General features: G+C 40.2%; 1 protein-coding gene across 5 annotated transcripts in view; it reads left to right on the forward strand.

The window, feature by feature from the left end:
- RNF149 (ring finger protein 149) overlaps nt 1–26,252 on the forward strand; it is a 38,261-nt gene that overhangs the window by 6,047 nt on the left and 5,962 nt on the right. For 4 of the 5 annotated variants that reach the window (XM_063594755.1, XM_055107585.2, XM_063594756.1 and 1 more), the window contains exons 2-6: nt 8,373–8,623; nt 9,547–9,615; nt 14,574–14,656; nt 17,592–17,688; nt 21,700–21,898. In XM_063594755.1, coding sequence (XP_063450825.1) covers nt 8,373–8,623; nt 9,547–9,615; nt 14,574–14,656; nt 17,592–17,688; nt 21,700–21,898 — 699 coding nt within the window. Of the gene's footprint in view, nt 1–8,372; nt 8,624–9,546; nt 9,616–14,573; nt 14,657–17,591; nt 17,689–21,699; nt 25,606–26,252 lie in introns of those variants that run through there. The other variant, XM_063594754.1, reaches the window with a different exon arrangement.

Genomic DNA, 26,252 nt, shown 5'->3' on the forward strand with positions numbered 1-26,252 from the left:
TTTGTATTTGCAGAGCAGGTTAAATAGTCTTTTATGAATGGATAATAAATTCTTGATGCTCTGTAATGCTACACTCTGACAAATGATGGAAAAATTTAGATTTGAATTTAAAATGTATTTTGGGGTCGGGCGCAGTAGCTCACACCTGTAATCCCAGCACTTTGGTAGGCTGAGGCGGGTGGATCAGCTGAGGTCAGGAGTTGGAGACTGGCCTGGCCAACATGGCAAAAACCCCGTCTCTACTAAAAATACAAAAAAAAAAAAAAAATTAGCCAGCGTCGAGGCAAGTGTCTGTAGTCTCAGCTACTTGGGAGGCTGAGACATGAGAATAGTTTGAATCTGGGAGGCAGAGGTTGCAGTGAGCCGAGATTGTACCACTGCACTACAGCTCTGGGTGACAGAGCAAGACTCTGTCTCAAAAATAAAATAAAATGTATTTTGGTGCTATAGGAAGACAAATGGCACCTCATAGCCTCACAGAGGGTGGGATTAGCTAGGACACTTCCCAGAAAGGTTGAGGTATTTTTGGTTGGTTTTGGGGTTTTTTGTTTTTTTTTTTTTAGAGACAAGTGTCTCAGTCTGTTGCCCAGGCTGGAGTGCAGTGGCACCATCATAGCTCACTGTAGCTTTGCCCTTTAGGGATCAAGCAATCCTCCAACCTTAGCCTTCTGCGTAGCTGGGACTACAGGTGCATGCTGCCACACCTGGCTAATTTTTTAAATGTTTTGTAGAGATGGGGTCTCCGTGTGTTGCCCGGCTGCTTCCGAATTCCTGGACTCAAGCTGTCCTTCTGCCCGGGCCTCCCAGAATGCTGGGATTGCAGGTGTGAGCCACCACACCTGGCCGAGGTTGAGTTTTGAAGGACAAGTTAAAGTCGATGGGGAAGGTGTGTTGTGTGCGGTAGAGGTGAGTGGGCTATAGGACATTCTGAGTGGCAGAAGGTCTGAGATAAAGCAATGCATTTGGGAAAATTGCAAAAGAGTTCTTAACATTGTCAAGTTACATTAACATTGAATATAGTATTATATTCAAAAATACAAAATATTTTTGAGCAAGACAAATTGTCCAAAACATAATATTGCACTTATGTTGGGGTCCTCCTAACTCACTCTAACCAACCATAAAAACATTTGTTTTGCATAATGGCTTCAGATTTCCATGATATTTACATTCATATTGATGAATTCACCAAATTCACCTGCTAGGGAATCTCTTTATTGGGAATTCTCCTTATTGGGTCATTTTAACTATAGCACTAAAAGATGAGCCAGTTTTTCCGATTGATTCATTCATGTAGAAGCCTTTTTATGGGCCGTCACTGCTTCATGCTAGGGCTACAGTCTAGTGAGGGAGACCTATAAATAATTTTTGCACACCTATAAATAAATTATAGTAGGTGTGCAAAAAGAGGTATCTAAGAGGCAGATGGTGCTGAAAAGCCTTAAGTTGAGCTTACGCTGAACCTTAAAGATTTGACCAGAAATTCTGCAGGGAGGAGGGAAAAAAAGTAGAGTGTTGCAGTTAGTTATTGGGGAACAGAAAACCTGGACGTTTATAGTATTCTCTTTCTGGAACTTTAAAATGATTTCTTGCTGCCTAAATTAGTTTTCTAGAACAGAAATCTAATCCACTACTTTAAATATTTCAGTAAGTGCCATCTCCTTCAAGAGAATGTTGAAATCTACTTTAAATAGTTGTCTTGAGAGGAGAAATAGTACACTAGACTCATGTCATCCAGAAGAATTTTAAAGCTGTTGACCAAGTCAGAACTTTTTTCCTTTTATTATTATTTTGACAAGGTGATAAGAGGAACACAGAAATTTGAAAAAACAAAACAAAACAAACAAAAAAACAGAAGTAAAGACTTTACTTTTTGGCACAGAAGAATGTTAAATTATGTTACGGGTAATTTGGTTTGTTAAAAATACTATCTTTGAGGTGGGACGTTGTGATGCATACCTGTAATCCTAGCACTTTGGGAGGATGAGGCAGGCGGATTGCTTGAGACTAGCCTGGGCAACATGGTAAAACCCCGTCTCTATAAAAAATATAAAAATTAGCTGGGTGTGGTGGCACAGTCCCAGCTATTAGAGAGGCTGAGATGGGAGGTTCGCCTGAGCCTGGGAGGTCAAGGCTGCAGTGAGCTATAATCGTGCAGCTCTATTCCAGCCTGGGCAACAGAGTGAGACCCTGTCTCAAAAAAAAAAAAAAATCTATATTTGTTATTTAGTATTGTTCAGCAAGTAGATTTATGATTATGTACTATGTGCAAAGATATTGTGCTAAGTGTAAAACAAAAATAAAACAGAAATTGCCTTCAGGAAATTTTCCGTCTTAATGCCAAGGTGTATAGGTTCTTTTGGGGAAGAGGGATTGTGCAAGGTGACATTTTTTAGTCAAGCAATATTGGTAACAACGTTAAGACCTAAGGAAGGAAGAGATAACCTCTAAGGGCTTTTTCTCTGTCATCCCAAGTCTTTTGAGTTTCTGTGACGAAATCCAGTCATTTAGTTTGGAAATAAGCTGTGATTTGGTCTCATGTGCCAATTAAGGAAGGGTGGTGCACAATAACTTGAGCAGCTTAGCTCATTAGCATTGGCCAGAGAGGCGGCGATGCATCGGAGGCAAGAGTAGGGCCCACAAGGTGCCCGTGCCTGGCACCCCTTGTGGTTGTGCACATACTGACCCCTGAACTAGCATGTTTTTACCCAACTGCCCTGCCTCCAGTTCATCCCCTGAAATGTTCTGGAAAAGCAAATCTCAGGGTATAAAGAGCCGTCGTTCTGGGTTTTGTTAATTTAAAATAATTCCCAGAAGCAATCTTGCTGCTATGATTATAATATAGCAAAATGTTTAGCCCTCATGCTAGGCAGGTTTTTTTGGTTTGCTTTAATAGAGACAGGGTTTTGCCATATTGCCGAGGCTGGTGTCAAACTCCCTAGGGTCAAGCGATCCACCTGCTTTGGCCTCCCAAAGTGCTGGGATTACAGGCATGACCCACTGCACCCAGCTAATGCTAGGAAGTTTTTTAAAAAATAATAATTTCTTTTAACTCAGCAAGCTAAGATGAATTTCCTAGGTGAGAAATTTCAGATTGATATTGCAAGTGTTTTCTGCGCAGGGTGTCCTGATACTTGTTGCGGCAGTATCACTTCCCTCACCCCCAGCCTTGAGATTGTAGGAGTTAAAGAACCTTTTAAATCTCAGTTAATCTTCTGTCTCCCACTCATCTGTTCATTTATTCAACAAGGTACCTTTACATGTATCTTAGTCACCAGCCAAACTGGGCTGGTCACCATCCCAAATATATTTTGTTGTGGTCTACAGTCTAGAAACCCTCTTCCTTTGCTTTGTAAACTTTTTTGTCTCCTTTGAGATGTGGCTCCAGTGTGCCTGGGGAGATTTCCCTCCACCCCAAGCAAAATTGTCTCCTTACTTCTGTAGCTCTTTGTTACTCTGCTTTTTTATTGAAAAAGTGTTAGTCCAAAATAGAGTCATTCTCATTCCCATTTTGTAGCTGCAGAAGCATTCTCAGTGACCATGGATTTGTCCAACCTCCCAGGCAGTGGATAACAGTGATTTTTGCACCCAGGTCTGTCTGGCTGTGAAGCCTGTGATCCTATGAAGGGGGGTGGGGAAGGGACGCTACCTCAGAGCTGGGTCTTCAGACTTTAGAACTGGCTTTTTCAGGTGGTGTGTGACATTGAGCAACTCCCTAGTATTTCTGAACACTCAGCTGTGGAATGATAGTGTGGCCTTTTCCTGCTTCAAGTGAGACGTAAATGTGAACGTGTTCTTCCCCATTACCACACAAAGAACGTGGTATCAGTACCAGAAATTGATTCAACTGTCATCATAGCATAGTTTAGTTTTCTGTGTAAAAGCTTTTAACTGAGATGGGAACATGAGAGTTCGTTGTACTATTCTTTTTACTTTGTATGTGCTTGAAATTTTCCACAAAAGCAAGTTTACAAAAAAGACTTTTAGCTTGCAAAGTGCCATATAGTTATATCAGATATAACCATCATAATTCTTTCTATACACATCCTTCTTAACTACTAGATGTTTGTTTTCCTGATGGCAGAAAATGCCTTCCTCCTTTGTTGTGTCCCCTTGTGATGACATGGTTGGTTGTGTGGGTGCCTCGGAAATACAGTTCTTGCCAAGGGACCCTTTTAGACAGGCAGGTCATCAGATGATAGGATCAGCTTCCACACAGGGGCTACCTTAGAAGGGTGCCCTTCTGGTGTTTCAGTAACTGAATCCCAAAGCTTGAGATCCACGGTGGATTTGCTGCAGATGAAATTTCTCTCCACAATAAAATAGTGTTAGAGTGTGGTTTTAGCGTAATGTCAGGGAACGTTCTTTATATACCTTTTCACATTATTTTTTGTTTTGTTTGAGACAGAGTCTCGCCCGGTCGCCCAGACTGGAGTGCAGTGGCGCGATTTTGGCTCACTGCAACCTCCAACTCTGGGTTTGAGCAATTCAAGCCACAGCCTCCAGAGTAGCCGGGATTACAGGCATGAGCTACCATGCCCAGCTAATTTTTTGCGTGTGTAATATTAGTAGAGACGGGGTTTCACCATGTTGGCCAGGCTGGTCTCGAATTCCTAACCTCAAGTGATCTACCTACCTTGGCCTCACAAAGTGCTGGGATTATAGGCGTGAGCCACCATGCCTAAAAGTTATTTTTTGAATAGCTAATATGTGCACGTGGTACAGAATTCTTACTGTGCAAATAAGACCCCCCACCCTGTCCTGCATCCCGAAGCGCCTCTCCCCAGAAACAGTCATGGTCTCCAGTCTCTGGGGTAACCTTCCAGAGGGTAGTATGTGTTGATGGGAGCATATAGGTCTTTGGGTTTTCGTTGTTTTTTGTTTTTTGGGTTTTTTTGTTTGTTTGTTTTTAAGGACTGCATGCTGTCCACACAGTTTACATGTTGTGTGTTTTCTATCTTGAGTACTGTCAGTACTTACAGAGCTGCTACTTCAGCCTTCATACACATACTGTAATTTATATAGCTTTTTTCCTTTCGATGGACGTTTAGATTGTGATAGCAAAAACTTAGGAAAGAACATTGGCAATAAATCTTTTTTATTTATTTAATTTTATTATTATTATTTTTGAGACAGTGTCTTGCTCTGTTGCCCAGGCTGGAGTGCAGTAGCATGATCTCAGCTCACTGCAACCTCTGCCTCCTAGGCTCAGGTGATCCTCCTGCCTCAGCCTCCCTAGTAGCTGGGACTACAGACATGCACCACCACACCCAGCTAATTTTTGTATTTCTTTTAAGTAGAGACAGGGTTTTGCCATGATGGCCAAGCTGGTCTCAAACTCCTGATCCATCCGCCTTGGCCCCCCAAAGTGTTGGGATTACAGGTGTGAGCCACCGTGCCTGGTCAACAGTAAATCTTTATAGATACCTCATTGGTTACATCTGTGCAATTAAGTTCCTGGGCACAGAATTGCTGGGCCAAAGAGATATGGACTTTTAGAATTTTTTGAATGCCATTGCCTTTCGTAGAAGAGTGTAGTAATTTATTCACCCCCTTGTCCAGCAGTGTGCGAGAGTGCTCATCCGTGCCTATTTTTGCCAGTATAGTGTATCAGACTTTTTGATCTTTGCCAATCTTACAGGAAATGTTTTCATTTGTTACCAAGGAAGACTTTTCATGTGTTTAAAATCCCTTTTGCAGGGAGAGAGTGACTGCCAGTGGACACAGGGTTTCTTTTTAGGGTAATGAAAACATTATGGAATTAGATAGTGATGATGGTTGTACAACTTTACGAATCTACTAAAAGCCACTGACTTGTACACTTAAAAAGGGTGAATTTTGTGGTATGTGGATTATATCTCAATAAAGCTGCTATTTAAAATATCCATTTGGTCAGGCATAGAGTGGCTCATGCCAGAATCCCAACACTGTGAGAGGTCAAGGTGGGAGAATTGCTTGAGGCCAGGAGTTCAAGGCTAGCCTGGGCAACATAGTGAGACCCCATCTCTTAAAAAAAAAATGAAAAAAATTAGCCAGGTGTAGTGGTGTGTGCCTGTGGTCCCAGCTGCTCAGGAAGCTGAGGCAGGAGGATCACTTGAGCCCAGGAGTTTGAGGCTTCATTGAGCTAGGATCCCACCACTGTACTCCATCCTGGGTGACAGAGCGAGACCCCATCTCTTTAAAAATAAAAACAAAACAAAAAACCGTTTTTATTTTCTTTTCTGCAAATCAACTTCATTTTCTTTGTTTTTCTATTACTCTTATAGGAAATTAGTTTTTTGTCTTTGTTATGTTACATCTATTTTTTCCAAGTTGACCATTTGCCCTTTTTGTGTTTTGTTTGAGATGGAGTCTTGCTCTTGTCGCCCAGGCTGGAGTGCAGTGGCGCAATCTTGGCTCACCGCAGCCTCTGCCTCCTGGGTTCAAGCAATTCTCCTATCTCTGTCTCCTGAGTAGCTAGGATTACAGACGCCCACCACCACACCTAGCTAATTTTTGTAATTTCAGTAGAGACGAGGTTTCGCCATTTTGGCCAGGCTGGTCTCAAACTCCTGACCTCAGGTGATCCGCCCGCCTCAGCCTCCCAAAGTGCTGGGATTACAGGCATGAGGCACCGTGCCCGGCCAACCATTTACTCTTTTGAACTTGGTTTTGCTTTTACTCAAGGTGAAAATTTTCATTTTTATGTAATTAAAAAAAAATTTTTTTAAAGAACCTCTGAGGTAGTTTTTATACTTGGAGAAGTTTTTCGTCAATATGTATTTTTTAATTCCCATGTTTCTTCTAGCCATTGGATGTTTCCTCTTTTTTTATATATACACTTAAGTCTTTAATTTAGTTGGAATTTATTTTGGCGTAAGTTGTGAGAAATGGATGCAGCTTCCCCCGACCCGCCGCACTGATGATACCCAGTTGCCCCACGTGATTTTTTAAATAATTCATTTTGCCTCATGCATTTGGAATTCTGCTTTTATGCACTAAATTCTTTCATGTATTTGGGTCTATTTCTGGACTTTTATTCTGTCTCATTCTGTGGGTGTCTCCATATGCTACAGCCACAATGTTTTAATTACTTTAACTCTAAAGACCAGTCCAGGTTTCACTGTTTAAAACATTGTTCTGATCGTCTTATTTTCCTTCTAAGTGAACTTAGAAGCAATATGTTTAGTTCTTTTTTAATCTTATCGATATTTTATGATTATTGCATTAATTTGTAGCTAAATACATGTAAAATTTTTTATTTTAGCCCTTCTTTTCTATGTCTCTTAATTTTTCTCTCATGTCTGCTTATGCCTTCAGAGCAATGCTAAATAATAGTGATCATAGTAGAAATTCTCATATTGTCTCCCTGATTTTAATGAACATGCTTTAGGTATTATGTATTAGTACTCATAAGTGGAATTGGTCTGTATAGTTTTTTGTTTGTTTTTCGTTGAGATACAGTCATACTTTGTCGCCCAAGCTGGAATGCAGTAGCATGATCTCAGCTCACTGCAGCCTTGACCATCTGGGCTCAAGCAATTCTTCTGCCTCAGCCTCCCAACTCATTTTTTCTTTAAATTATTTGTAGAGACAAGGTCTCGCTTACACAGACTGGTCTCCAACTCCTGTCTTCAACCTATCCTCCCATCTCAGTGTCTCAAAGTGCTGGGATTACAGGTGTGAACTACCACACACCTGACTTGTATGGTTCTTTTGTTGGTTGTTTATTACCATGTTTGGTTTTATTATCTTAGAAGTAATTTTTAAACTTTTTTTTTTTTTAATCTGCTGTGGAACAAGTTAAATGTTGTTGGTGTAACTTGTGCCTTAAAGGTTTGGTGGTAGATTTCACCTGTGAAACTGAACAGTGCTCTAGCTTTTGGGGGAATAGTTCTTTTTTTTTTTTTTTTTGAGTTGGGGTCTCGCACTGTCGCCCAGGCTGGAGTGCAGTGGCGCGATCTCAGCTCACTGCAACCTCCGCTTCCCAGGTTCATGCGATTCTCCTGCCGCAGCCTCCCAAGTAGCTGGGATTACAGGCACACACCACCACACCCGGCTAATTTTTTGTATTTTTAGTAAAGGCGGGGTTTCACTATGTTGGCCAGACTGTTCTCAAACTCCTCACCTAGTGATCCGCCTGCCTAGGCCTCCCAAAGTGCTATTACAGGCAGCCACCGTGCCCGGCCAGGGGAATAGTTCTTAGTGATTTATTCTATTACTTCTAATGTAATCAGTTTCTTTTGGTACCAGGTTTGGTAACTTATGTTTCCCATGGAATTTTTCTAATGTATTTATATATGTAGATGAACATAGTACCCTAATATTTAATTTAATGTTCTCTGTATCTTACTTTGTGTTCTTCACATTGATTTCTTTGTTCTTTCCTACAGGAACAGGAAATATAGTGGTCATTATGATTAGCTATCCAAAAGGAAGAGAAATTTTGGAGCTGGTGCAAAAAGGAATTCCAGTAACGATGACCATAGGGGTTGGCACCCGGCATGTACAGGAGTTCATCAGCGGTCAGTCTGTGGTGTTTGTGGCCATTGCCTTCATCACCATGATGATTATCTCGTTAGCCTGGCTAATATTTTACTATATACAGCGTTTCCTATATACTGGCTCTCAGATTGGAAGTCAGGTAATGATGGATAACTCTGAATTTTGCTTTTTAAAAGATAATTCATAAATATGCCGCATATATATTCCTAGAAGTTACATTTGACCATAATCTTGATTTTCGCTTATATTATTTAAGTATTCAACATGACTTTTTGGAAGTGACTTTTTAATTGGACTATGTTAAATTTTTTGTTTTGTGGGAAATTAGATACCTTTAAGTCTGGGTTACCTTTTGCACATTTGTTTCCTGCAGGAACCCTCTTAGTCCCTTGCCAGACCCAAAGGAGTGATGAAAAGGCCTGAGTTAAGGGTGGACCTGTCCTTAGGTAGCCCTCATTCTCTGACGAGGCCTAAAGGTGAGGAGCAGAGAGGAAGGGGGGGCCTCTCTGTCTCCATCATGGAGCCGTAGTAAAGCCATTTATCTCTCTCAGTGACAGCAAAGAGAAGGGCCGTCAGAGAGCCAGTGGCTTCCCAAGGCAGGCCTTTTGAACGTCCACCTATTTCTGTCATTGTGGAAAGTTGACTGTTCTGTCTTGAGGACTAGGAAGAGGCCTTTACCTTTTAGGTACTTGAATAGATGAGCATATGGTACCCCTATCCTCAGCTTCTTACTTTCTTGACAATATTTAAGCATAAGAAGTGGTTGCTTCTTCAGACAAATTAAAATCAGTACTCTTGGTGAAACACCTCTTAAAGTTACATATGGCTGTTCTGCATATTAAGATTTGAATGGCTTTTGTTGTTAGGGGGCTTTTTTATGAAGTTGGTGCAAAAGTAATCGCAGTTTTGCCATTAAAAGTTATTTTCAGTATAGTCATTTGACTTTGCCTTTCAAATGAAATGTTTTCTGTATGCTTATGTGTATTATATTTGTGACTTTTAAGAAAAATAGTGATTTAATTTAAATTTTTCAATAACTGTATTAATATTTTCCTACCCAAGAGCCATAGAAAAGAAACTAAGAAAGTTATTGGCCAGCTTCTGCTTCATACTGTAAAGCATGGAGAAAAGGTAATATTTTCATGGTTTTTCTTTTGTGGTTTGGAGTAGAGAATATGCTGTATGTGTTTATTTTAAAGAAGGATTGGCAGAAATATTTTGCCATTGAGAAGGGCCTTCTAGACCTGCATTAATATGGTAGCCACTAGTCACATATAGCAATTTGCATTTAAATGAATTTAATTTAAAATTGAGCCCCTTACTGGTGACACTTCAAGCACTTTGGGAGCCACAGTGGCTGGTTGCTGCCCTCCTGGACAGCTCTTACATTCCCAGCAGTGACGAAAGTGGTACTGGTTAGAACCAGATAACTATAAAGACATACAGTCTTCACAGACCCTTGATAGCTTCAGTTCATTTCTGTTAAATCTGAGACTATGTGTCCACTCCCTTGGAGTCCTTTAGTTACAGGGAGAAAATGTTGGCATTTCTGGAGGAGGGAAAAGATGTTTTTAAAACTACTTTTGGAAAAAGAAACATTTTGACATGGCTAATCTGACACTTAAAAGTTCAAAATCATACCAGAATTTTAAAGCATTTTTGAAATAGGACAAATCCTGAATCTAGAAGCTCAGATTCTTGGAGGATAGATGCCTTAAAAGGAAAGCTGTTGCTAATGCATAGGATTTACTCTTTTCATAGTTCTTCTGGTGCGCTCTGAAATGTTGATAATTATGTTGACTTGCAGCTATGACTTGGTTCAGCTGTTTTGATTTTCATGTTATCTCACTAAGTTATCAAAAATCTGTTCCACCCTCCAATCTCTACTCCCCTTCAGAAAGAAAGAGTACATGCACTTATGGTGTATATCTCTTTCTTTGACCTTAAAGGATTAAAGCAAAAATAACACATTAGCTTACAGACCTTTGATTTTTTTTTTTTTAATTTGGAATTAATACTAATGAGACTTTGAGAATTGTATTGGTGGCTACCATTCCTTTGCTGATTGTTTTCGTACTACAGTTCAATTTTGATAGTTTGTGCAAGGTATTATTTTCTTTCCATACAAATGTGTTGAACAGAAAAAGTAAAAAAAAAAAAAAAAAAAAATCACATCTCATGGCTTAAGATTAGTGTCTGATTTGCAGATCACTCAGAAGGTCCTTGGGGATAGAGTTTCCAGTTAATCCCTGTGACAAACTCTGCACACATTCAGCATAGTCAGTTACTTGACAAACGTGGTTTATGTTCCTCTTGGAACATGCCTTCTTACCCTCCTTAGCAGGAAATTGCAGTTCTTTTTTTTTCTTCATTTGAGATGGAGTCTCGCTCTGTCACCCAGGCTGGAGTGCAGTGGCGCAATCTTGGCTCACTGCAAGCTCCGCCTCCCGGGTTCATGCCATTCTCCTGCCTCAGTCTCCCGAGTAGCTGGAACTACAGGCGCCCGCCACCACGCCCAGCTAATTTTTTGTATTTTTGGTAGAGACGGAGTTTCACCGTGTTAGCCAGGATGGTCTCGATCTCCTGACCTCGTGATCCACCTGCCTCGGCCTCCCAAAGTTCTGGGATTACAGGCGTGAGCCACCACGCCCGGCCGGAAATTGCAGTTCTTAAGTATGAGAAGACATAGATGTATATGTTTAATTTACTGAATCAAATCTTTGAGAACACAAGTAAATTGGTATTATCCTCTTCCCATACAGAACACTTTTGAAAATATGCTTCCAGGGCCTGTTTCTTGAAAGTTGTCAAAATAATGGTTGAAAAAAAGAGGATCCCTTGCAAAAAAGCCTTATGGTATATATATTTTTAAGAAGATTTCTAAATGATCCATGAGGTATATACAGATGGCCCTCACCTTCCAATGGTTTAACTTAACAATTTTTCAACTTTAAACAGTGTGAAAGCAATACGCATTCAGTAGAAACCATACTTCAAGTGTTGTTTTTCACTTTCAGTATGGTATGCAGTAAATTATATGAGATAGTCAATACTTTATTATAAAATAGGCTTCGTGTTAGATGATTCTGCCCAAGTGTAGGCTAATGTAAGTGTTCTGAGCATGTTTATGGTAGGCCAGGCTAAGCCGCGATGTTCAGTAGGTTAGGTACATTAAATGCATTTTAAACTTAATGTTATTTTCAACTTACAATGGATTCAGTGAGGTGTGACCCCATGGTAAGCTGAAGAGCAGCTGTACATGGATTTTCTTGCAGTTTTACATTTTAAACTGTACAAAAAAATGTGTTTCCTTCAGTCTACATTGTATTCCATTCTAGAGAGACTACTGTTGTCTAATTTTTATTTTCTTGTAGATTCATTCACAGTAATGTATAAACTTGCAAACCATTATTAGAGACTTTAAAAATTAATCATCCTTGCCCTGCATATGATAAATGATACTATTTACTTTCATTGAAGCATATAATTTTAAATGTTGTTAAAAGTTCATTTTAATACAGTCTTTGATAACAATATCTACATATAAAATCAAATGTGGTCTGGCAGGGTGGCTCGCACCTGTAATCCCAGCACTTTGGGAGACTGAGGCAGGAGGATCTCTTGAGTCCAGGAGTTCAAAACCAGCCTGGGCAACGTGGCGAAACCCTGTCTCTTAAAAAAAAAAAAAAAGGCTGGGCGTGGTGGGTCATGCCTGTAATCCCAGCACTTTGGGAGGCCGAGGCGGGTGGATCACGAGGTCAGGAGTTCGAGACCAGTTTGGCCAACATGGTGAAACCCCATCTGTACTAAAAGTACAAAAATTAGCTGGGCATGGTGGCGCAAGCCTGTAGTCCTAGCAACTCAGGAGGCTGAGGCAGGAGATTCGCTTGAACCCAGGAGGCGGAGGTTGCAGTGAGCCAAGATCGCGCCACTGCCCTCCAGCCTGGTGACAGAGCGAGACTCCGTCTCAAAAAAATAATAATAAATAAATAAATTAATAATAAAATGTTTACTGCTTCCATATTGACAGGTGGTGCACATGGCTAAATATATTTTTAAATACAGTAATTACATAAGAACAGTGTAACTGTGTTCCATAAAATGAACTGCCTAAATTTGCAGCCACATGCTGATACTGATTGGTAGTCCCCGAGTCCCTACCCCAGCATCCTGGGAAAGAGAATCCTGTTGGCCTATCTTGTGTCAGATGGCCACTGTGGCCCTGGCTGCCTTGGTTGATGGGTGAGACCAGGTGTGTAGATCCAGGGGTTAGCCGGAGAAGTAGGGAGGGCTGATTACCACCAAAGAGGTCCATGACCCATAGATTCTTAGAAGTGGAAATTTTGTCACAAGACTACTTTCTCCCCAGCACTTTTTGTTTCTTTGTACCTTTATTAAGTAGTTAGATGAAAAATGGTAACTTACTCTAATTTGTCATTCTTTTTAATCACTAGTGAGGTAACTATTTTCAAATATTTAGCCATTTACATTTTCTCATTTGTGAGTTGTAATTCCATTCTTCAGCAAATGTAAATATGTTACTTTATATGATTCCAGAAAACTAGTAACTTATTTATATTTATTCTCTTTTTATTATAAGTTTTATGTTTGAAAAATAATTTATTTTATAATATAGCAGACATTTGCATTTCTACAGCACTTAAAACATGAATACTTTTTAACAACCTGTGAACACTTGCTTAGTATTTAAACATTTTAAACTGTACAAAAATGTTTTCTTCAGTCTATGTCATATTCCATTCTAGAGAGACTAGTGTTGTCTAATTTTTATTTTCTTGTAGACTCATTCACAGTAATGGATAAACTTGCAAACCATTATTAGAGACTTTAAAAATTATTTCATCATTCTTGCCCTGCGTATGATAAATGATAGTATTTACTTTCATTGAAACATATAATTTTAAATGTTGTTGAAAGTTCCTTTTTTTGTTTTGTTTTTTGAGACGGAGTCTCGCTGTGTCACCAGGCTGGAGGGCAGTGGTGCGATCTTGGCTCACTGCAACCTCCACCTCCTGGGTTCAAGTGATTCTCCTGCCTCAGCCTCCTGAGTAGCTGGGACTACAGGCGCACACCACCACACCCAGCTAATTTTTGTATTTTTAGTAGAGGTGGGGTTTCACCATGTTGGCCAGGATGGTCTCGATCTCTTGACCTTGTGATCCACCTGCTTTGGCCTCCGAAAGTGCTGGGATTACAGGCATGAGCCACCGTGTCTGGCTGTGAAAGTTCATTTTAATACAGTCTTTGATAACAATATCTACATATAAAATCAAACTTGGTCTGGCACGGTGGCTCATGCCTGTAATCCCAGCACCTTGGGAGGCTGAGGCAGGAGGATCGCTTGAGTCCAGGAGTTCAAGACCAGCCTGAGCAACACGGTAAGACCCTGTCTCTTTTTTTTTTTTTTTTTTTTTGAGACAGAGTCTTGCTCAACAGTTGCCCAGGCTGGAGTGCAGTGGTGCCATCTTGGCTCACTGCAACCTCTGACTCCCTGGTTCAAGCCATTCTCCTGCCTCAGCCTCCTGAGTAGCTGGGACTACAGGCACGCGCCACCACGCCCAGCTAATTTTTGTATTTTTAGTAAAGATGAGGTTTCACCATGTTGGCCAGGATGGTCTCAATCTCCTGACCTCATGATCCGCCCTCCTTGGCCTCCCAAAGTGCTGGGATTATAGGCGTGAACCACTGCACCTGGCCGAAACCCTGTCTCTTAAAAATAAATAAATAAATAAAATAATAATAATAAAATGTTTACTGCTTCCATATTGACAGGTGGTGCACATGGCTAAATATATGAAATACAGTAATTACATGTGAATAGTGTATTAGTATTTAAACACTGTTCATATCTGATTAGGCAAACAATGAAATTTTTTCCTTTTCAACCGTATTATTTAGATAATCCCCTAATAGTGGTAAACACCAAGTACAGTTATTTGTGTTTTAGTTTCACCGGTTGTACCACCGTAGAAGGGAATTCGTCATTGTTTTAGTCCGGATGTAGTGAGTTTACCAAGGGATATACTGTGTACCAAGAATGTAGTAACACTTTCCTTTTCTTTTTACAGGGAATTGATGTTGATGCTGAAAATTGTGCAGTGTGTATTGAAAATTTCAAAGTAAAGGATATTATTAGAATTCTGCCATGCAAGTATGTTCTTTTTACCTATTGAGATGTTAAAAATTACTTGACAAGTTTTAGGTGTCTGACAAAATAGTTATTTGTTTTTTATGATAATGAAGATCTTGTAATTTGTGATCATCTCTTCTTTTTAGAAAAGCAGCTTGGATTTTAAATGTAATATCTTCCCTGCCCTTTAAGATTGCTTTGTCTAGGAGATTCTTAGGTGACACTAAGACTCATTAAGTATCTTTGTCGTAGATTGACTTTTAGTCTTCTAAGCAAGGCTTTATCAGAATCCTAGGAATTCCATTATACATTTAGCAGTGCAAAAAGTAAGCTGTGTTGGGAGCAAGGAAAATGAGGGACCAGGGAGAAGGGCCTGAAAAAGCCTAAGGGAAATGGGTTGAGGAGGGCAGTAGTCTGCTGTTATTTGCACCCTGGGCTTACGTTCCTTCTGAGGTTGTTTAAAATCAATATTCCTGGCTGGGCACTGTGGCTCACACCTGTAATCCCAGCACTTTGGGAGGCTGATGCAGGTGTTCAAGACTAGCCTGGTCAACATGGTGAAACCCCGTCTCTACTGAAAATACAAAAATTAGCCGGGTGTGGTAGCGTACACCTGTAATCCCAGCTACTCAGGTAGCTGAGGCAGGAGAATTACTTGAACCCGGGAGGCACAGGTTACAGTGAGCCGAGATTGCACCACCTGCACTCCAGCCTGGGTGACAGAGTGAGACTCCGTCTCAAAAAAAAAAAAAAAAGTTTTTTTTTCCTTTATTCTGGTTATACTAAGGGTTTTCTTTTAGTAGCAGGAAGTTGCTTGAAGGAAGGCAGGGCATGGTGGCTCATGACTGTAATCCCAGCATTTTGGGAGGCCAAGGCAGGTTGATTACTTAAGGCCAGGAGTTTGAGACCAGCCTGGCCAACATGGTGAAACCCCATCTCTATTACAATAAAAATACGAAAATTAGCCAGACATGGTGGCGCATGCCTGTAATCCCAGCTACTCAGGAGGCTGAGGCATGAGAATTGCTTGAACCTGGGAGGTAGAGGTTGCAGTGAGCTGAGATCACGCCACTGCACTCCAGCTTGGGTGACATGGCAAGACTCTGTCTCCAAAAAAAGTAATGGGATACTTTAGTTGATAACTTTTTTAAAAGAATTGCTTTGCTAAAAGGGTTCATTTTATGTACAGAAATTGTATGTTTTAAGTCTGATGAATTTTAATTATACTTCACACCTATTAGAAGCAAGTCACAAGTCAGTATATAATTATATTTTGCTTTGTTTGCAGAGTACGTTAGTATATATCCAAGTACTTTATAGTAGATTGATAATTCTGTGAAGGAAATGAAGGCGTGAGTATCAGGGTAACCAAATGAAAGTTTCCTGACTAAAGGTAGCTGGTTTAAACCTACAAACATTTACATGTGATTGCTATGATGGGTACTGAATGAATTGGGTTGGATCAGTATAAGTTGATCGTGTCATGTAGAAATTTATTAAAGTAGAGAAAAGAGTTTTTACTCCATACTGGTTTAGGGCAGGTCTTTCTGATTTAAAAACAATGTCCAGGAAGCTGCACAGATGAGCAGTACTAGGTCATGCTGGTGGCTGAGCTGGAGTTTGGACCTGACCCTCAAACACAGGTGCATGTGCACATTTCCTGGTCTCCTTACTGGGCTTTTGACTTTTCCCTTATTTTCTCCTGTGCTTTATTTCTGTAACAAATTTCCCAATAAAACCAACATGTTCCTTTTATGTTTTTGTAAAAATTATTTCTTAAGTACTGTTTTTTTTTTTTTTTTTTTTTTTTGAGACAGAGTTTCGTTCTTGTTGCCCAGACTGGAGTACAAGGGGTGTGATCTTGGCTCACTACAACCTCCGTCTTCCGGGTTCAAGCGATTCTCCTGCCTCAGCCTCCTGAGTAGCTGGGATTACAGGCGTCCACCAACACACCCAGCTAATTTTTGTATTTTTAGTGTAGAGCGGGTTTCACCATGTTGGCTAGGCTGGTCTCGAACTCCTGACCTCAGGTGATCCACCCACCTCGGCCTCCCAAAATGTTGGGATTAGAGGCGTGAGCCACCATGCCCAGCCACGAGTACTGTTACTTTTAACTCCACTAGCAGATTTCTGTTTGTAAAAAAGCCTTCAAACAACAGTAATAATACCAAACAATTACCAAGTATGCTCTGTGCCTGGCACAGTTGTATGCACATTGCATGTGCCCCTCTAACCCTGGTGTGGGGCAGAGTGTAGGAACCTAGTTCAGAGTCCCAGCCGTTGAGTCGCAGAGCTCGTATCTGAGTCCAGCCTGTCTGGCTCTGAAACCCATACTATACTGGTAACTCCTTTTCTTCATCACTTGCAGAAAATAGATTTATCACACAGGAGGAAAAGTTAGCCAACTGAGACAAGTCAGCAAAAGAAGAAAATATGTCTGCCTTTTTTTTTTATTCTGAAAGTGATAGGTGTTCATTATAGCAAAATGGAGTGTATACAAAACTGTGTAAGAGAGAAAATAAGTGTTGCGTAAGCCTACCACCGCAAGATGATCTGTTAATATTTTTGTTGTATTTCCATTTGAGTCATTTTATGGACTTATATAAGGTACTGCCAGTTTAGTATTAGTTTACTTATTACTACTAGTTGATTTATGCCACATTTTTTCCCAAAAAGCTTTCAGATAACTTACAAAGGCACATAAAAATGTACAACCTAGCGTGAGGGCATAAATAAGCCATGGTTTTTGTAGAGTGAAGGGAAAATTTCCCTAGAAGTGCCAGATTCTGTTTCATATGGAAGAGAGAATAATGACATGATAAGTAAGTAGACTAGAATGTTGATTTGACGTCAGCTAACTTGTAATGAGAGGATGAGTTGGTACAATGTCTTATTTCCTTCATAAGTTATATAAACATTGATTTAAAAAACATTAACACATACTTAATCTTTTTAGGCATATTTTTCACAGAACATGCATTGACCCATGGCTTTTGGATCACCGAACATGTCCAATGTGTAAACTTGATGTCATCAAAGCCCTAGGATATTGGGTTTGTTACATTTTTGTTTATATTCAATCTCTGTCCCAGTTCTTCCTGAGTGATTCAGTTTCATTACTGACTAGAAACAAGAGGAACAGGTGAAATGCTCCTAATATCCTTGTAGTTCTCTGAAGAAATTTTCCTCATTATTAAAAATGAGTTATTAACGCGGTGTAAAAAAATCAGTGAAATAAATTTATGATGGTAGAATAATACGCTCAGATGTTTCCCAGAGAGTTTGTAATTACTTACAGAGTAATGTGTTTTGGCATGCTGCACCACAGAATGTATATATGCTAGTTTTGTATAGACAAGAATCATAAAATATTTGAAAAGGAAGGAGCCTCATAGGTTGTCAGGCTTAATATGCTCATTTTACATGTGAAGAAAACAAAGCCAATACTTCCTAACATCAAATATTCCCTATTCCTAGGTTTCAGAATCAAATAGACCTGGGGCAGTTTGTCCTGCATTGACTTTGGTTCATCACCGATGGTCACAGGGCCTTACACAGAAGACACGGGGGCAAAATGAAAAGGAAATCATAGTAGTAGCTAGCCACATGCTGAACAAATGCCTTCCATACCTTGTTTTGTCTAATCCTCACAGCTGCTGTATAAGTGCTGTCACTATTCCCATCTTACTGATTGGAAACTTGAGCTTAGAGAAGCTAAATAACTCACCTGAGGTCATGCAGTTAGCTAATGGGGAATCATCTTTCAAATAAAGTTTGCTTAATTCCAGGGTCCAAGCACTTAACTATTACCCTACCCAAAGAGGGGAACATAGAGGGGAAAAATATATTTTTTTAGGTTATATTTTTTATTGTTTTTAGAGTCTTCGTACAATCTATTAATGTCTCAACATATTCTCATTTAAAAGATAAACAATTTTAGGCCGGACTTGGTGGCTCATACCTGTAATCCCAGCACTTAGGGAGGCCGAGGCGGGCGGATCACTTGAGGTCAGGAGTTCAAGACCAGCCTGGCCAACATGGTGAAACCCTGTCTCTCCTAAAAATACAAAAAAAATTAGCTGGATGTGATGGCACGCTCTTGTAGTCCCATTTACTCAAGAGACTGAGGCAGGAGGATCGCTTGGGTCTGGGAGGCAGAGGTTGTAGTGAACTGAGAGCGTGCCACCGCACCCCAGCCTGGGCAATGAGAGTGAAACCTTGTCTCAATAACAGTTTTTAAATAAAGATCTTTGGGGAAAATAATTTATCAAATATAGTCTTGTTGCTAAACATATTTTTAGAGTTTTTCATAGAGTTTATTGTAGAATTAGAAAGTACAATTTGGGGTTTTTTAAATGATGATCACTTTATGCAGCTTTAAGCCATTATGGTCATGTAAGCTTCTGTAGTGACATCATTAAAGAACTGACCCGTTAAACGAGACTTATTTCCCAGACTGCAGTCTACTTAAAATGCCCCCTCATCTTCTAGCTTAAGAGACCACTTCTTTAACAACTACTGTCATTCTCTATGAATTATGATTTGTTTGGTTTTTTTTGAGACAGCCTCACTCTGTCGCCCAGGCTGGAGTTCAGTGGCGTGATCTTGGCTCACTTCAACCTCTGCCTCATGGGTTCAAGTGATTCTCCTGCCTCAGCCTCCCAGGTAGCTGAGATTACATCTGCACTCCAGTACACCCAGCTAATTTTTTATATTTTTTGTAGAGATGGGGTTTTACCACACTGGCCAGGATGGTCTCAAACTCCTGGCCTCAAGTGATCCACCCGCCTCAGCCTCCCAGAGTGCTGAGATTACAGGCGTGAGCCATTGCACCTGGCCACTGAATTATGTTTTTTAAATGTGAGTTCCAGAACGCCTTCACTGTGTGATCACAGGAAGGTGGAGGTCAGTGTTCAAGAACTGTCTGACTAGAAACTGAGACTGTTTTGATGTCCAGAAAATTTGTCTCTCTTCTAGAATTTCTTCACGTATTCATGGTTTTCAGTAATTGTAGCTATGATTAGCATGGCATAACATGCTTTCTTAATGAACCTGGCTCATCCCCTCTTTACTCCAGAAACTGTAGCTTAGATGAGAGGATGAGCCTTTGTAGGACAGCATTTTAAATAATAGCATACAGGGAGCTTGATGGATTTCTTTCTTGGCAAGGTTTTAGAACTCTTTTCCTTCATTAGATACACTCTAAAGCGTATTCTAAGTTGTTTTCTTCATTAGTCAGTATTTTTAAACTTGCTTTTCATTTCTGGATGTTTGTATGAAAGGAATTTCACTGACCATAGCAGAGGGACTTTAATCCTCATGAGTTTTGTTTTTGGAAATAAGCTATATATATATTTCATATATTAAAAATTAAGACTCTTCATCTCACATAAGGTTGAGTTGCTTTCTTAGAATGTTAATTTCAGAAAGCTAGAATATATATCCCCAGAATGCCTAATTTATTGTTTGAAGAACAGAACCTATAGTAACATCAGACCTCAGAAACTTACTGTCTTGCCTTTGACTTTTGAATCTTTAGACAGTACACCCTTTTCTGTGGACCTGTTGACCCCCTCCTGCAGTGTATGCTTTAGTTAGCCATGCTGTGCCCTCTTATAGTAACTAGTTCTCTATTTCCCCATAACTGTAGTGAGAGTCACCCTCAGTCAACCACACAGGCTTTAAAGGTTTACAGCTGTAACCATTTCAGTGTGTCCATGTCACTTGTTTTCATTCATTTGGCAAGGATGGGTCAAAGAAATGACATCTAAGGTGCTAGATCTGCACTTGGCTCTGGGGAGACAAAGATGAGTAAGACACAGCCCCTCCCCTCATGGGCTCTTGAAGATTTCACTTTCTGGACTGGTTGGTAGGGGGTCAGGGCACGCATACAGACATGACATGGCCAAAGAGGCCTGTTTGAAGTGCTGCCCGTAGGAGCACAGAGGAGGGGTCACGTGCCCTGCTGCCAGGTAGAAGTTGGAAGGTGGGGCAAGTGCATTTGAGAGGGCAGTTGAGCTGGGTGTTGCATTATCCATCAGACACACCAAAGTATTGAGGCTAATGCTGTGTCTGTGGAGTGAACAGACAGGGTTGGAGGTTGGCAGGTAGTTAAGTTGGCAGATATTTAGGTAAAAAGGTTGGGGCTAGGCTGGGCAGGAGTTTGGGTATTGTGATGTCACAGCCACAGGATTTGTTGCTTGGTGTGTCAGGAGTAGGGATGGGAGGGCGTTACGTTACTGGTGAGGCAGGAGGGGCAGGTTCTAGAACACAGGTGGAGCAGGGCTGTGGGGGGCACAGCCCAGTGGAGGGAGGAGGGGTGCCCGTGAGTGGTGTTTTTACTTGAAGCAATGGTGAGACGCTGAGCCAGAAGGTCATAGTCAACCTGCAGTAACCCCTCATCTAATAAGTCACTTTACCAGGAGTTCCATCCACTTACAACACAGCTTTGACTCTGGTATTAATCAAATAAGGTTTCTAGCTGTCCCCCAAATGTCGAGACTTAATGCAGTGATGCTGATAGTGTCCCCAGCCCTCCACTTTCACTGTCTTCCTTTCTTTAAAGCAGCAAATGGAAGGAGGAGGGAAGGTGGAGGCAAACTACAGCTGATCAACACCCTGTCCATACGGAAGGAGCCAGAGTAACTTTTTCAAGAAAATAATACAGTCTGAAGGCATCTGTTCAAAAGCCTTGTTTACCTCTGAAACCCTAGTGCCTCACTGTAAACCAGCACAGGGCGGTAATCAGAGTTCATGGCTATGGCCTCATATCCTGTGTCTGGGAAGGCAAGGAAGTGGAAGAAAGCTTCACTTTCTGTCAGTAGTTTAAAAGGTGGCATTGCTTGTATCAAGGAAGGGAAATGTTTTTTAGAATAAAAAACATGTTGGCCTTAGGAGATTGGTTGTCGAGAAGGAATTCATTTTCTTGTGATACTAGATAAGGGAGACATTGATGTGCTTTTTGCCAGATTCATTGTACAGAAGTACGTAATATTGTGTGTGAATTACGAGCCAGATGATACGTAAGCTTTGATCATGTTTTTTCTTCTGTTCTAATTCTCAAGGGAGAGCCTGGGGATGTACAGGAGATGCCTGCTCCAGAATCTCCTCCTGGAAGGGATCCAGCTGCAAATTTGAGTCTAGCTTTACCAGATGATGACAGAAGTGATGAGAGCAGTCCACCATCAGCCTCCCCTGCTGAATCTGAGCCACAGTGTGATCCCAGCTTTAAAGGAGATGCAGGAGAAAATACGGCATTGCTAGGTGAGCGGTGTGCAAATTATAAAACAATAGAATGTGGCCAGGAGTGGTGGCTCACACCTGTAATCTCAGTGCTTTGGGAGTTTAAGGTGGGAGGATTGCTTGAGTTTGAGCTATCGAAGAATAAGTAACCAGAAATTTGAGAACAGCCTGGGCAGCATAGTGAGACCCCATCTCTACAAAAACTTTACAGATTAGCCAGGTATGGTGGCATTCTCCTGTAGTCCCAGCTACTCAGAATGCTGAGGCAGGAGAGTGGCTTGTGACCAAGAGTTCAGGCTGCAGTGAGCTATGATCCTGTCACTGTACTCCAGCCTGAGCCTGGGTGACAGAGCAAGACCCTGTCTCTTTAAAAAAAAAAAAGGAATTTTATTAGTAGCTGTGAAAGAAAATAAAGAAATACATAAAGTGCAGAAAAGCATAAGGAAAAAATGAAAATAGTCATCCCCCACGTAGAGATGTCATCTTAACACTTTGATAATTACCTTTCCAGATGTTTTTCTGGAAATCGAAAGGTGTTTAAGGGTCGGTGAATATCACTTATGGGCTGTTAGGTAACCTACTTTTTACTTAATATATGAAGCTCTTTCTATGTTGATAAGTAGATAATTTTTTACAGCTACAGAGGATTACATTTTGAATTTTCTATAATTTTTTGAAACTAATTAATGAGTGTTTGTATTATCAGTAGCACTTTGAAATCATTATGTATATATACTTATGCCTTGTCTAATTGTTTTCTGTCACTCTGATAGGTAAAATGTAGTGAACTGCATGTTTTTTTTTTGTTTTGTTTTTTGTGTTTTATTTTGTTTGAGACAGGGTCTTGCTCTGTCACCCTAGCTGGAGTGTAGTGATGAGAACACAGCTCACTGCAGCCTCAAACTCCCGGGCTTAACCAATCCTGCCACCTCTGCCTCCCAAGTAGCTGAGACCACAGGCATGTGCCACCACATCTAGCTAACTTTTTAAATTTTTTTGAAGTGATGAAGTCTCACCATGTTGTCTAGACTAATTGCATTTTTTAAATTACATTTTTGTCCTCTTTTCACATTGTTGGTCATCTTTATTCTTTGATGAACTGCTTATTTTATCCCTAGCTTATTTTTTTATGGAGATAGTAATTTTTTCATATTGATCCTTAGAGCTTTTTATACACTGAAAATACTAGGGCTTTGTCATATATTTTATGTATTTCTCCCCCAATTTCTGTATCCTTTGGCTTTTCATTGTACTTTCCAGATAGAAATTATGTAGTTTAGTTTCCCGTTCTCTCATGATTCTGCCTTTGATTGCATGCTGACTTAGGAAGGTCTTTCTTATGTTACGATTGTAAAGATATTGACCTGTACTTTGCTAGTATTTGTGGGTTTTGTATTTTACATTTAAATCTTAATGTAAGATTTAAATGTAAATCTTAAACATCTTAAACACATATAGTTTAAGGTGTGAGGGGAGATTTAACTAATCTGTTTTTTTCCTTTTATTCCACTTATTAAACCCAAATGTTTAATCAGTTGTCCTAATATTGTTTAGTGAATAATAATTGCAAATAATATGTTTTGATATTTGCAAGGCAATTTCCTTCATCTTTATTCTTCTTTTTAAAAATTTCTGGGCTATTCTACATTATCATCATTATTATTATTATTATTATTATTATTATTTGAGATGGAGTCTTGCTCTGTCGGCCAGTCTGGATAGCAGTGACACAATCTCAGCTCACTGCAGCCTCTGCCTCCTGGGTTTGAGTGATTTGCCCACCTCAGGTGATCCACCCTCCTGGGCCTCCCAAAGTGCTGGGATTACAGGCATGAGCCACCACACCCGGCCTATTCTACATTTTTTAAAGATTAATTCTAAAATCATTTTGCCAAGTAAAAGAAAATCTCATCAGAATTTTTATTGGAATTGGATTCACTTAAAGGTTATTTTAAGTGGGAAGAATCGATGCTTCAGATTTTGAATTTTGTCATCCTAGAAGAGGAAGCATATTTTTCCAAAGCAGTAAGATTGAAACTAAGTCAGTTTTTTTGTTGCACATTTAGGATCTGTGAGGCAAAAATAGGTAGAAATATTAGAATGTAAGTATTAACCAGCACCAGAGGAAGAAAAGACTGCATTGTGGAACAAAAAAAGGAGAATAGATTTCAGAGAATTATAAAATTGTAGCAATTGATCTGTGTAGGCATTCTCCTAACAGCTCTCCAGCTAAGACTGGGCCACCTTGCAAAGCAGCATGTTCCCTTGGTAAATGGCTCTTATTTTTAAGAATGTCTTTATATAGAGCCAGAGTACATACCAGTGTGATTTTGCCATTGCCTTCCAACTCCAGAAAGAAAACTAACTTTGCCTTCTCTAGTACATGAGCACCCTGGAGATACTAAAACTCTTATTCTGACTAAATGTCTTTCAAGAGCAGTCTCCAGATTTTTCTGCATTCTTGCTACCTTGTTAACTTGCAGTGCCTTACAGTTTACCATTGGCTGTCCTGAAATACCCTCTTAGAACTAAGATAATACAATTTGAAATCATGGGTAGAAATCATGAAATCATGGGTAGAAATAAAGAAGGTGGAAGAAGCAGCTAGGTTTCCAAAGCAGCAAAATGTCAGATACATTCTGAAGCAGCCAGTTTCCCCAGTGTCCCCACCCCACCCCATATGGGGCTCACATTCTATTTTTCTCTTTGTCCTTTTTTTAAATTCTCAAGTATTGTGCAACAGCAAGTTGACTTTATCTGTTAATGTTCTTTCAGCCTTATAACGGTAACGATATAAATTGAAAAACACTAAATTAGAAAAATCAGGCATTAATACTTCCAGAAAAAACTGTGGTTTCACTTATAGTTGAGAAAACATTTACTAGACTCTCAGGAGCAACTAGGAAATGAATGTGGAAGTTACTCATGGTAGACCCTGGAGAAGGTGTTTCCCTGTGGAAGTGCACCTTCCACTCTCCAGTTACATCACTCTCCACCTACTTCACCTCCTTGAAGGGGAGTGCAAAATATTTGGTTGGGTGTGGGGAGAATTGGAGAGATATTGATCAAAAGGTACAAAGTTTCAGTTAGGAGTAAGTTCAAGAGCTCCATTGTACAGCATGGTGACTACAGTTCATAACAGTGTATAGTATTCTTGAAAGATGCCCAAAGAGTAGATTTTAAATGTTCTCACTTCAAATAAATATGTCAGGTAATGCACATGAATTAGTGTGATTTAGCCATTCCACAATGTATACATGTTTCAGAACATCATGTTGTATACCATATATATATATATATACAGTTTTTGTCTATTTAAACAGTAAATACAAATTTTTTATTTATAAATATACACTTATATTTATAAAACAAGAGGAAGCATTTTATGAGATTACTTATGTTATTTCACCATTTAATAGAAACTTCAGGCTGGACATGGTGGCTCACATTTGTAATCCTAGCACTCTTGGAGGTAGGGTGGCAGGGAGCAGATTGCATCGCATGAGGCCAGCCTGGGGAACATGCAGAAACTCTGTCTCTACAAAAAATTAGTGGGGCGTGGTGGCGTGTGCCTACTGTAGTCCTAGCTCTCTGGGAAGCTGAGGTGGGAGGATCACTTGAACCCAGGAAGTCGAGGATGCAGCGAGCCGTGACCATGATCATGTCACTGCACTCCAGCCTGGGTGAGAGAGTGAGACCCTATATCAAAAAAGAAAAGAAAAAAGAAACTTTAAATTGGCAAAATAAAAAGTAATGGGATCTGCTGCTATCTTTAAGGAAGTATTCTGTTCTAAGAGCCTTTTGTGTGAAGTGATTTTGTATACTTCGTAATAGCAACTGTCTGGATTTCAGTACCAGCTCCTCCTCTTCCTTGCCATCTATAAACCGGGGCTGGTGACGTGTTAATCTCTACCTCTTAGGGTCAATATAAATACTGGCTATTGTGTTCATTGGTGGCAGCGTCACCATCACCTTAGCTACTTGTTCAACTTTTGGGAACATCTTCTGGTACCACCATCTCTGACTGTCTTTAAAGACTGATCTGCTGATGAGATTAATGTTGGCTAGGCTAATGCTAGAAAACTCCTCATATGATGGAGATGTTTACCGATTTTTCTTGTTGGCTATCAGTGGAATGGGTTATCAGTTTTCCGTGTATGTTTTATTTAAAATTTTCTGTTAGCCAGGCGTGGTGGCTCATGCCTGTAATCCCAGCATTTTGGGAGGCTGAGGTGGGTGGATCACCTGAGGTCAGGAGTTCGAGACTAGCCTGGCCAACATGGTGAAACCTCATCTCCACTAAAAATGCAAAAAGTAGCTGAATGTGGTGGCGGGTGCCTATAATCCCAGCTACCCAGGAGGCTGAGGCAGGAGA

Source organism: Pan paniscus, chromosome 12 (genome assembly GCF_029289425.2).
Source record: "Pan paniscus chromosome 12, NHGRI_mPanPan1-v2.0_pri, whole genome shotgun sequence".
NCBI lineage: Eukaryota > Metazoa > Chordata > Mammalia > Primates > Hominidae > Pan > Pan paniscus.